This window comes from Morus notabilis, unplaced genomic scaffold, assembly GCF_000414095.1.
Source record: "Morus notabilis unplaced genomic scaffold, ASM41409v2 Scaffold317, whole genome shotgun sequence".
In the NCBI taxonomy this organism is placed as follows: domain Eukaryota; kingdom Viridiplantae; phylum Streptophyta; class Magnoliopsida; order Rosales; family Moraceae; genus Morus; species Morus notabilis.
This window is the reverse complement of record NW_010363634.1, coordinates 186,296-198,924: the sequence shown is the minus strand read 5'-3', so window position 1 is coordinate 198,924 and position 12,629 is coordinate 186,296. Positions and strand designations below refer to the sequence as shown.

Here is a 12,629-nt window from a genome sequence, read left to right as displayed (position 1 = left end):
TGCTGAACCAATTGCAATTTTCATTCTTTTTTTCCAATCAAGTTGAACTTCTCTGGCAAATTGGCCATGTAAATGAGAAAGCAAGCTGAGATTTGGCATGTAATCATAGACTATAAGCCGATGATCAGTCCCAACACAGTATCCCCTAAGACCTAGCAAGTTCTTGTGCCTCACCCTCCCAAGAACTTCCACTTCAACTGCAAACTCCATTTCTGCTTTCGAATTCATCGCTTTCAACTTCTTTACTGCTATCTGCGCCCCCTCAAATGATTAATCAAATCGGATTTGTTAATTTGGGACTATAACGAGTGAGCGATCATGTGACAAATTAGCTTATCAAAAAATTAAATAAATAATAATAATAATAATAATAATAAAATAAAAATCGTGTTACAATTTTTTTTTTAATTAAAAGAGCTTAAACTTGGAAAAATTAAGTATGTTTAGATACGTTACATCTTGACAAAGAAGTAACATATAAATGTTGATGAGTCAATATTAAGGGATAATGATAAAAACATACTTTGTGTTTAACTTAAATGTAAGATTGTAATACCTTCTATCCTTGAAAATGCTGAGATTATCTCCTGTATTTTTCTAATAAAGAGAAATCTACCCTTTGTCTTTTATAAACACAAAAAAGTTACCCTAATTTTAGTTTTTGGTAAAAATTTATTATGTAAAAAGTCCATTTTTCCCTGTATAATAGGAACCGTGCATTTGATTTTAAGAGAGCCACTTTGTCTAGCGTTAGCGTCTTGGGGTATTCATAAGAGATTAATTACAAAAATTCCTCCTAAATTACACCTCTTTTAACATTTTGCCATTCAATTTTTGAAATGTAACATATGTTTTTCCTGAACAATGAAATATTAATAAAAGGCCCCCTCTGTTAGTTTTTTTTTTAATGGAAATTGACATTTAATTTATTATTTTGAGGGTATTTTAGAAACTCTACGTTGAAAATATAGTTCGAATTTAAAACTAGTTTAAATTTGAACTTTTAATTATGATACATCCATTATTGATTGAATGTGAATTAAACATTTTATGAATCTTTTTTTTAGTAGAATAAAATTTTGTATGAAGTTTTGTTTAATATTTAAATTAGTTTAAATTCAAATTAAATTTTAAACCATATAATTACCAAAATACCCTCAACACAATAAATTAAATGCCAATTTCAGTTAAAAGCTAACGGAAGGGGTTGTTTTGTTAACATTTCATTGTTCATGAAGAATGAATGTTACATTTTAAAGATCAAAGAGAGTAAAATGTTACAAGGGGTATAATTTGGTAGAAATTTTTGTAATTACTCCTAATTTCTTCTCTTATAATGGCCATTTTGTTTCATTTTGCATGGTTAATATTTGTTTACATTAAAGATGAATTTTGTGTGATTGGAAAACACTGAGTTTTTCATTTAAGAGGACAATGTGCCTCGTTCATTTCACCGATTCGAGTTTTTCAGTTTTAGATTTCTACAGTAAAAAGCTTTCAGAAAATGTCACATCTAACTTTTTCTGCTACAGTGAAAAGCTCTCAGAAAATGTCACATCTCAGCTCGAATTGAAAACTCGAATCCGCGAAGTGAACGAGGTCAGTTTTCATTTCAATTATACAAATCGGAGGTTTTCCTGAGTATCCCATTTATTTTAGTGTCACCACAAATTACTTACTTAGAGGTATAAATTAAGAGAAAGCCGCTCAGAATATATATATAGAATTTAAATCTTGATATATAGAGAATAATTAATGATCGGTACGTAGTGTAAATCAGTAACCACCGGTTTAAATATAACTATTAAAAACTCATCTGTATATATGTGTATACCTGGAGGCCATCGCTAGTTTTCCCCCAATAGACACTTCCAAAACCTCCTTCTCCAAGTTTATTATCTTCACTAAAGCCATTAGTGGCCGTTTGCAACTCTTTGTATGTGAAAATTCTCCACGAAGTGTTACCTCCACCTATTGATGGTGCCCTAATAAAATCACCAACAAGAAGCAAGCCAAATTTATTCGAATTACTCTTACAGATTTCTATTTGAAAATTCTAAAATTAAAGCCTATAAAGACTATATGTATATATAGGAAATACACACACACACACACACACACACACACACACACACACACACACACACACACACACACACATATATATATACACACTTTCATATTTTTTGTTCACCTATAATATTGATATGGAAACTAGGGTAATTTGTGCACGTACCCTTCATCTACCTTCTCTGAGATGCAGCAACTGAAGATGGATCCCATAGTAGAACCTTGATAGGAATGTCAATCGATAAGTCCAAAACCGATCAATTATTGAAAGCTTCTTAATTCTGTTGGACTAGTATATATAATATCCTCTTTTAAATCAGACTAATGGGTTTTTGGTCTTTTGCGCATGTAATGTGGCCGACTTTGGCCGGCTGCAGGGAATAAATTAAGAAAGTGCTTAAACGGTTTGAGAAAGGGGAAAATACTTGACCGATTGAGAAAGTGTATATAATATTATGTGCAGTAGTATTGTTTGTATTTTTTAATACATATTAATTATTTTAATACGTTACATTCCAACTACGTTGACACCCACATATAAATTTGATTTCATCGTAGAAAAGATCAAATTTAGAGAGCCAAGAGAATACAAAGACTTCAAAAGATCCATAACATATGTCGAATCACATTCAAACCAAAATATAACGTTAATCACCGCGAGAATCTCGAGTTCAGAAGTGAAAACGATATCAGTAGGTATATGGCAAAACAACCTTTGCAAAAACTTCCACGATCAGTACGAAAAATTTCACCACAAGCTGCTATGTTCAGATAATCATCCACTGCACTGTCGGTATTAACTTTAATCCATTTTAATCCTAGTCTATTAAATAACTTTAAACTATATATAATATTATAAAAAAATAACTTTTATAAGATTATAATAAATTAATATACGTACAAATGGAGTAGTCCTAGACCATGTAGATATGGATTGTGCATTTCGCCAATTAATTATTAACTTGTGGAATGCTCCGTCCTTGTCTAAATCACACACAGCCCTCACAAGGATTGGCTTTGTAATTGCCTGTTTAATTTAACTAATTTTTTTGGTTCTTAGTTTTAACTAAATCTTTCTTTCGCAACAATGACCAATTACTAGCTACTACATACATTATGCACAGTACTAACTAATCTTTCCACACGAGTTAGTTAAAAACCTTATGACTAATTAATTAAATGTATAGCATGCATCAACATTTCTTTTCTTTGATGTACATCTAACCCATATCGTCGTCGTCGTCATCATCATCATTTTAGAGGCTGTGATACTTTAATGGATTTTTTTTATGTTTACTCTATTATTTATTCATAAGTGGTTTTCATGATTTTAACAATAAGTTATTAATTTAACTGTCGTCATAAATTGGGTAGCTAACCTAAATTTGTGATAATTAATGAAATTATATTTTTATCACTTCACATCACTTAATTTCGATATTTGATACCGATGAAAACGTAACTATTTAAAAGTTATCCATAAATATGTATATATATATGTAGACATGTATATTGATGAAGGATTTATACGGCAGATTTTTCGCATTTTTGAGTTCAAAATACTACTTAGACCATCTTTAATGTAAATACTAATGCCAATTGTATATTTAGCATAAAAAAGTGTGATATAATATGTTATTTTCATTTTTTCTCCAATCCAATATGCTATTTGAAATGCTAATTCTATTTTTTTCATAATCATTGAGTTTTAAAAGTGTTAAAACAAACTTTTATTTTTAAAATAATTAAAAAATGTAAAAGTTTCAATAATTACATGAAAAAAGTAAACATTTCAATTAATAGCAATTAAATATTAAATTTCTCATATGCTATATTTAGTGAAAAATTTGCCACAAAGTATAGCATATGAGAAATTTAACATAACAAATAGCGTTGCATTCGAGAGTCTTTTTTGCACTCAAATGCTAAATTTGTAATTGGCACATCAATTATAGTATTGCATTGAAGATACTCTTATACAATTAATATTAATTTGCCAAATGTCGTTGTTGTATTTGGTTCAAAATTTCATACTACTAAAAATAAATTTTTTTCAAACAATTAATTAGTCTTACATATAGATCAATAAATAGCAATAAAGCTGCTTCTAAATTACGCATACTAAATATTATCGGGACTAAAAAAACATTAAATAATTAAGGATAATTAACAATGTTAATCATGAACTTTGAAGATTGACATTTTCATTTTTGAACTTTTAATTTCGGTCCACACACTAAAATTGACGAGCCATTTTTAAAATTTAACGTAAATAATCACATTTGTATCACATAATAATTGAAATTTTATATAAATAACTACAGTAATTGAAAAATGTTATAGTTTTTAACATGTTTTAATAGTAACAAAGACAAAATTCTATATATAACATAATTCTTTTTGTATAATTTTAAGTTACCATGCGATAGACACATGATCATTAGCTTTAAGAAATTTCATAAATTATTCATCAATTTTAAAACTATCAAAAAAGAAAATTTAAGAAGTAATATGTTAAAATTAAAAGTTTAAAGACTAAAATATTATTGTACCCAAAGTCCAATGACTAACGGTAATAATTACCCAAAAATTAAAACAGTATACTACACGTGCACAAAACGTCCTAAAGTTCTTTGCATCAGTTAACAAATAATTTAACCAAGTAAACTAACCCGAGTAACCTTGTGCTCGTTTTCAAATTATAATGTTTAAACAAACATTGGGACAATATTTTATATACCAAAATTTGTTGGGAAAGTTTTATATCTGTCGAATCTGCATAAAATCACGTAAAAATAAAAAAATATACAAATTCAACGATTAAAAAAACCTAACTTACTAGTATGTCAGGAGTACCAGAAAGTCTTCCAACTTCTTGAGTTAAGATATGTTTGTTCTATTTTTCTTATCTTTTCAAATATAAAATAAGAAAATGAGGACAATAGAATAAAGATGCCTAACTTTTATTGCTTGCCTCAAGTATTTGGCAGATCTACATGTCCCAATGATTGATCATTTGTCTCTGCATTTGTTGGGGGTAATTCATGATTTTTTATTTTATTTTATTTTTTAAGAATTAGTCTACCTACAGAATAGCTGCGAATGAAAATTTAAAATAAAACGATGTGGTCAACTTTGACCAATATGAATGTTTCGCATTCACAAGACGTCTTAATTTGTTCTTTCCATCAGCTAACAAAAGAAAGAAATATAATGTAACCAACTAAGCAAACCCGAGTCAAATACTAACGTTGAAGTTTGTGAACACTTCAAGTCTTTTTATTGTGATCCGTTTCTGCAAATTCAAAATAATGTGGACAAACGGAGATATAAAAATTTGCCAGGTGGAAGAAAGCAAGATGATGACGCAATAATATTGCTCAAACCTAATTAATATATATATATATATGTGTGTGGTTTTTATCTATGAGTATATTATTTTAACCATAAGATATTAATACTGTAATTATAATAAATTGAGTAGTTGATTAAAAAAAATTTATTACAATATTACGTTACGTTTTCAAATTGTTATATTTAATGCATGACTATCAATAAAATTGTAATCATTAAAAATTCATTTATATATGTACAGTTAATCATACAAATTTATAGTTTTGTCCGTTCATCCAAATTGAGCTAAAGGATATTCCAAATGGTAGATCCAAAAAAAAAAAAAAAAATTGTTTATATATTTTTGGTTCTTTGAAAAGTCAGGTCAATATCTCTCTTGATTCTAAAACTCAGAAAGGTCAAAACATTTAATAATTTTTAGGACTCGTTTTGTTTCTTAATTTTGATATTTAAAATTTAAATATTTTATAAAAAAAATACTATAATATAATTAAAATTATGAGTTTAAACACAATTAAGGCCCGTTCACTTCGTTGATTCGAGTTTAGAATTCGAGTTGAGATGTGATTTTATATGGGAGCTTTTTACTGTAATAAAAAAGTTAGGTGTGATTATTTGTGAGAGTTTTTTACTGTAGAAAAACTCAAATTCTAAACTCGAATCAGCGAAGTGAACGGGACCTAAATATACTAGTCTTAAAATTCACATTTGTTTTAGTTGGTGTCAACTGGGTTTCAATTCCTCTAAACCCATTCCTATTTTATCGGCTGGAGATGCATTGTTTTGTGCATGGACTCAGGCGAAGTTGACAGCCCAAACGGCTGATCTTGCTTTAGGTAGTGTTCCACGTGGCAAATTAACCAGTGTGAAGAAAATATTTGTGTTGGAAAGCAATCAATTTTCTAGAAATGCGACATTTTTCGTCAGCGCCATCCCAGAATGTTCATCGCTAAAAAAAAAAATTTAAAAATAGAGAATTTGCTCATAAATTTATATCAATACTCTTTACTCTTTACACTTAATAAATACTTTTTTATTAGTATAATTATTTGATTAAAAAAATTATGAATGAAAAGTAAAAAATAAAAATCTTAAGTTATGTACTTTTAAAGAGTATTTATCAAGATTATCTTAAAAGTTTTGAAGATACAAATATATTGTTTTGGAAATTTTTCTGTTGAAACAAATCTTAATCATATATATTCATGCCAACGATAATTTTTCATTTTTAAATTTTGTAAAATGCATTGCTGAATTATATATATAGATATGATATGTATATATATATATATATATATAGATTTAGTGTATAACGTACTTAACATGATTTGGTTATATATATTCATGTTGATTGAATCAAAGTGTGTAGCGCGCGACCCAAATCCATCAAAATCTTGGCCCTCTACTGCTCACGGTTGGGTTTTGCTCCAAATTCCTTTCTCTGCGGTTCTTGAGGCATTGATTAGGTCCAAAAATACTTGAAAATTTGAGAAAACCTGGATCCATTTGAAGCCTGCCTTTTTACAATTAGGACCCACTCCAATTAGATTGGCACTTGCAAGAGAAATATATAAGATCTTACTAAGAGGACCCCACTCTAAATTTATTTATTTTTTTTTTAAAAAGAAAGTCGATACAAGAAATTCAACCCAACAGCGGACAAACAATCCAAAATCAAATGAACTGAGAAAACACACTACAAAGATCCTAAAAGAATTGAAAAAAAAATCCAAACAAAGAAAAAAATATTCATGATCCAATCAAGATTAAAACCACGAAAAATAAAGAAAGAGGGAGTAAAAGATCATGCAATAACTGATTTAATCAACTCAAGGCACACCCAACCAAATTAATGCCTAAAGCTCATGAAACACAACACCCAAAATGCATACATTACACACTCAATAAAAGTTATTTGAGCAAAATCAACCGATTAAAAAAAATGAATGTTTGAAAGCCACGAACACACCAACCGACAAAATTAAAACATGGAAGAAAGTTATGACACTAAGGGTCATTTAGCAGAGTTTTTATTTTTATTTTTAGTAAGAAGAAAAATATAAATTAAAATTGCGACTTTCACAATAAATGTTTGGAACCCCACTTCTAAAGGAGCTTAATGGAGCAAAATAATTTTTAAATTTTCTAATAAATAATAAAAGTATTAAAATAAAGGTTTATAGTGCCTTAATAAAATTCTAGTTCAATTAAGTTTCAAAATCTATTAAGAAATGTCTTTTTTTTTTAAGTCTCATCTTGTAATTTTGATAGGAAACTTTTCTAAAAAATAGAAGCATTTCTGACACATCATTTAAACACTTTTAAAAATAGTTTTGGGACCCAAAAAGTCAAAAACAGCTTTTGATAACCTCTCCAAAATAGGCCTTAGTACCAAGTTATTCATAGGTTACTTGCAGTGCAACTTTATTTATTTATTTTTTTTGGTGAAAGCTTATAATGTGAAGTTGAATAAATTGTGTTATTAGTGAGATCTTTTAGCCCAATTTGCTTATTAAAATATTGCGAGATAGGAAATCCATAGGACTAAAGATAGTGAAATAAAATTAATATTGTCCATCCAATTATAATACACATATGTACACTACTACAAATTCTTCGTTACACGACAAGTATGATGATGGTTTTATGCGCGACACAAAATAATTTCATGTTTCAGGAATTTGTATGTGCATATTAGCACTTGCATGTAATTGTTTTAGAACTATGAGCTTCCTAATTAAACAAGCAAAAAAGGCTCAATCCAGGCGCCCATTCCACTATTGGATGCTTCTCCAGTCGTCATCCACCATCCAAAGACATTTTGTAGGTAAAATTTTTAGCTTTTTCATATGGCCGTTTGGTAGCTTGTATTATATTATATTGTATTGTGTTGTGTTATCATAATATAATATGGTGTTTGGTGTCATGACGTATTGTATAAGAAGTAAAAATATACAATTTTAATAATTTTAGGGTCAAAATATATTTTTTCAACATTTTTGGGGTTAAAAATATAATTTTTCAAAAGTGTTGGGGTCAAAAATGAAATTTATAAAACTTTTGGGGTCAAAGTGTAATTTTACAAAAGTTTTAAGGTCAAAATGTATTTTGTAAAAGTTTAGGGTCAAAATGTAATTTTTAATAAATATAAAATTTGTATTGTGTCCCATAAATTTTTTAACAATTATAGGATCCGTCGTGACCATATATTGACGGACCTCTAGTTATGTCCAACCTCAACATAAATTATTAATTTAATATAAAATAATACAATACAATACGTAAAAAATGAGCCGTATTTAATAATACGATATAGACTGTATTAATTTACTATTCATATTAGTTTGTATAATATGATGGTCACACTAAATATTATATTATTATATTATTATACAATACGGTGTTTTAATACGGTGAATCAAACATGCTCTAAAAGAGATGGAAATTAATTTTAGAGAATTTTTTAATGAGGTTTATTAGGTTTTTTACGAGATTTGAATGAGGGTTTTTTTTTCTACCTATAAAGTCGGGCCCTTCTCGAACAAGGTCATTATCTATCATTAGTTGAGAAACTTCGTGAACTTCCTTTTCAATTCCGGAATTACTATTGAGTTGAGATGTGACATTTTTCTGAAAGCTTTTCACTGTAGCAGAAAAAGTTAGATATGATATTTTCTGAGTATTTTTTACTGTAGAAACCTAAAATTGAAAACTCGAATCAGTGAAATGAACGAGGCCTAACTTTGTTATCATTATAGTTTTTTGCCTAAATTGATACAGTATGACGTCATTGATTAGAATACCGGATTTAAGAATAAAAAGCCTAACGCCCGTGCATTGTTTTTTTTTTTACCTTCCATTAAAGGAAATTAGATTTGGTCGAATCATCAACCTAGTAAAATGAGTTTTTAATCCCGTAAATATTCCAAATTTCTCCTTTGAATAAAAAAAAATCATCCAATTAACGAAAATTCGCACCACTACAATAAATAAGAGATTAAACGACGTATATTTAACAATGTTTTTTAGAAAACCGTTGTCTAATGAGCTAAAAAAATGAAGCACGAACATGAAAAATATGTATGCGCATATTAGACGATGCTTTTTTAAAAACTATCGCCTAATGTGGCACATTAGATGACGGTTTCTAGCCGTATTGTATCTTTTGACGACGGTTTTTAACCGTCATCTTATCTCCTATTTGTTTTAATGCATGAAGCTGTAACACGTTTTAAGTAGATTTTTTCTATGACCTTGATTGAAACATAATCGCATTTGAGATTGGAAGTTCAAAATGTGGAAGATTGGTGGTATTCGGCTGTTGTTTCTATGCAATAGCTTCAACATGGGAAATTTGTATGTGCACTATCGAGATTTCTAGAATTCGATAACAAGGAAAATATGGACACTCATTTGTGTTATATTTACTTGATTATCCTTATTATTTCTTTAGTTTCTAGGCATATCCACATGATCTGATGAGTGTTGACGCTATGAGTAGTCGCTAAGAATAAGTCGATCAACCACTCTCATTCCAACCGCAAATTAGCCATACAAATTCCTCTAAGACAAACCCTAAACATATTATGAAGCTCATCCATTATTCTGGTGGATATTCTCGGTTTCCACTACGACAATAATTCTCTAATAGTTCAAGCTTGGCCAATCTTCAATTGCACGGCCAGTTTCTAGCCAGATATACCAAGAGCTCATGAGTTGTAGCTTCAAACACTGTTTGTGGTAAGAAAACAACGAAAAAGAAGTATACGTCCAAATTCTAAGCTACTTTATGAATATATATAATTGGAATGTCTTGATTTGACGAGGCAGTGCAAAGCATTATAGCAATTATTGGATCCTTTCCGCTGTTTCAATTCACATATTTTATTTTTATTTTTTTTGTTTATAAACATATAAAGGAGAAAAAAGAACAAAAAAAAATTTCAACCACAAGAACAAAGAAAATGGATTTCCTTAGATATCTCCATATTTGAGAGCACGAGCAGAACGTGTCACTTGAGTATTAAAATTACTAGGGTTAATGAGGTCACTAAGTGAAAGAACGATCACAATCTATCCAATTAGGAGTGCATATATGTGAATTGGAACTAAATAGCATTCAAAAGTCTTTTGGGAATTATAGGAGAGAATTTGTGATGTGGCCCAAATGGATGTCTCTGTATAATACGTAATAATTTTATTGCAAACTTTTTACATCAAAGCGCACGCTTTTGACTTGAGTACGTATGCAAGCTTTTTGCCCTTACAATGTGAAAGTTCTTCAATGAAAGGCTGACCACATGTTTGTCAAGCCATAAGGATCACGGCCATCATGAGAGACGTGCTAAAAGAAGTTCGGTATTTTCAAACCAATCAATCAAGAGGAACGTTGCTTATTCATATGCGTTTAGTTTTAAGCTTTGAGATATTATTTTATTTGAGTCCTTCAAATGTGCACAGAATGGACTTTAATGGAGATCACAGTGATCATATAAAAAATAAACCTGTCAACAGATGATTACATACATACATTTTCTTATTTGGTTGCACCTTTGTTGTTCATGTTCATTAGTTTTGTTTTGTTTTACATATTTTATAATTTAATTTTTTGTGTATTTGGGTGGCGGTTACGTGATTTGGTTATCAAAGAAGTGTCTGTCGGTTTGTTGGGTGTTCTCATAGATTCATAAGGGACTTTTCGAACAGTTTTTCCGGTGAATTTTGAATTTTGGTTCTGGATGGTATTTAAAAGACTTGATTCTGCCTACCTCATCAGTTACACCTTTTGAAAGGAATTAATATTGCGTCAATCCTGCACAATATTTACATTATATTGTTATTACTTTTATAGACATACATGTAGGACTAAGGATTGTTGGCTTCTTCGTCTTATAATAGAGTATATTTTATTCAATATAACATTGATCTAATCCTGCATACGGTTAGTACTTGATGCATCATATTTTCAAGTTTCGCCAAACCAGTCCAAGGTCCCGAAGTAACTATCTCTATCACTTTCTCTAAGCAAATGTACGATTGTCAATCCGAGTCAAATTTTTGTACTTCATTTTGTTCCTGAAGTTTTAGCCAAAAACTCCATCGCTGGTTAATTTGCAGTGGAAATTAAGGCGGTTCACTCATTCGAGGTGAGATTTTGAGTTAAAAAATGTATTTATGCGAGAGAAATTACTATTACACAAAAAGTTGAATTTAAATTTTGTTGAGGGCGATTCTGCAGCTAGGGCTACAATGACCATTAGTCGCTTGACCAGCACTCGGCATTTTTTTACTCATAAATATCATTTTCATGAACATGATCATTATTTTGTCACGTAACATCGTCATTATTGTCCTCCGTTTAGTTTCTTTCAACATGATATGTTACCCCTAATTAAACAATATTATAATGAGAATTCATAAAAGGAGGTTATTAGTTTTGGCCGATTTTATAAATGTGGATGAAGTTTAATTTGCATTCGCCTATCTTTTGAATTAATATCATGAAAACGAAATGCAACGACCAACAATAATTTTCCTCTATTAAGTCTCCTCAGTCATCATGACTCTTCTAATTAGTGATGGATCTCCACCGCTCATTTAGCTTTGGGCCATTGGCAAACATACGTGATGGAATAAATGCTTTGATTTTTTTCTGAACTACTAATTGATCACTATCATATTTATAAAACCAAAATTATAATGTTAATTAAATAATTGCGAATAATTCTAGTTGATGTGTGACAAGAACATTTTCAAAATGAAGATTTAAATGTTTGTGAATTTTGCCTAAAATAACTTGAAAATATGAAGAATATGAAGAATTCGTCTTGAAATAATACTTTTTATGAAACTCAAATTAGGGATGGCTAGTGATAGAAGGAATAGAAGTACCGAACCATTTCATTAATTAATAAAAGGTCAATTAGTTCTATCACAAATTTGTATGGGCAAAATGAGATGGGAAAAAAAGTACACAAAACTTTTTTCCATTAGTCAAAAAAATGGCTCTCTCATCTATTATAATTGTGATAAATTGATAATTACTTTTCAAATGGATTTACTTCAAAGTAAAAAAGAGAAAAGGTCACTTTTTGACGTTCAAATTTCACTTTCTTCATCTGTTTTAATGTAACAAATCAATTATAACTCTTCAAATGGATAACATTAAGCGAGTGCAAAAAGAGAAAAGGGGTTACTCAGATTAA

At 29.5% G+C, this 12,629-nt stretch overlaps 1 protein-coding gene across 1 annotated transcript in view; it reads right to left on the bottom strand.

Annotated features, from left to right (window-relative positions):
* LOC112092802 (PTI1-like tyrosine-protein kinase At3g15890) overlaps positions 1-2,283 on the bottom strand; it is a 4,005-nt gene extending 1,722 nt beyond the window's left edge. Inside the window, exons 1-3 of the mRNA XM_024169861.1 lie at positions 2,237-2,283; positions 1,835-1,985; positions 1-252 (exon numbers count right to left, since the gene is read on the bottom strand). The exon at positions 1-252 is cut by the window's left edge and continues 38 nt beyond it. Coding sequence (XP_024025629.1) covers positions 1-252; positions 1,835-1,985; positions 2,237-2,283 — 450 coding nt within the window. The remainder of the gene's footprint in view (positions 253-1,834; positions 1,986-2,236) is intronic.
* Between the last annotated feature and the right edge of the window lie 10,346 nt (positions 2,284-12,629).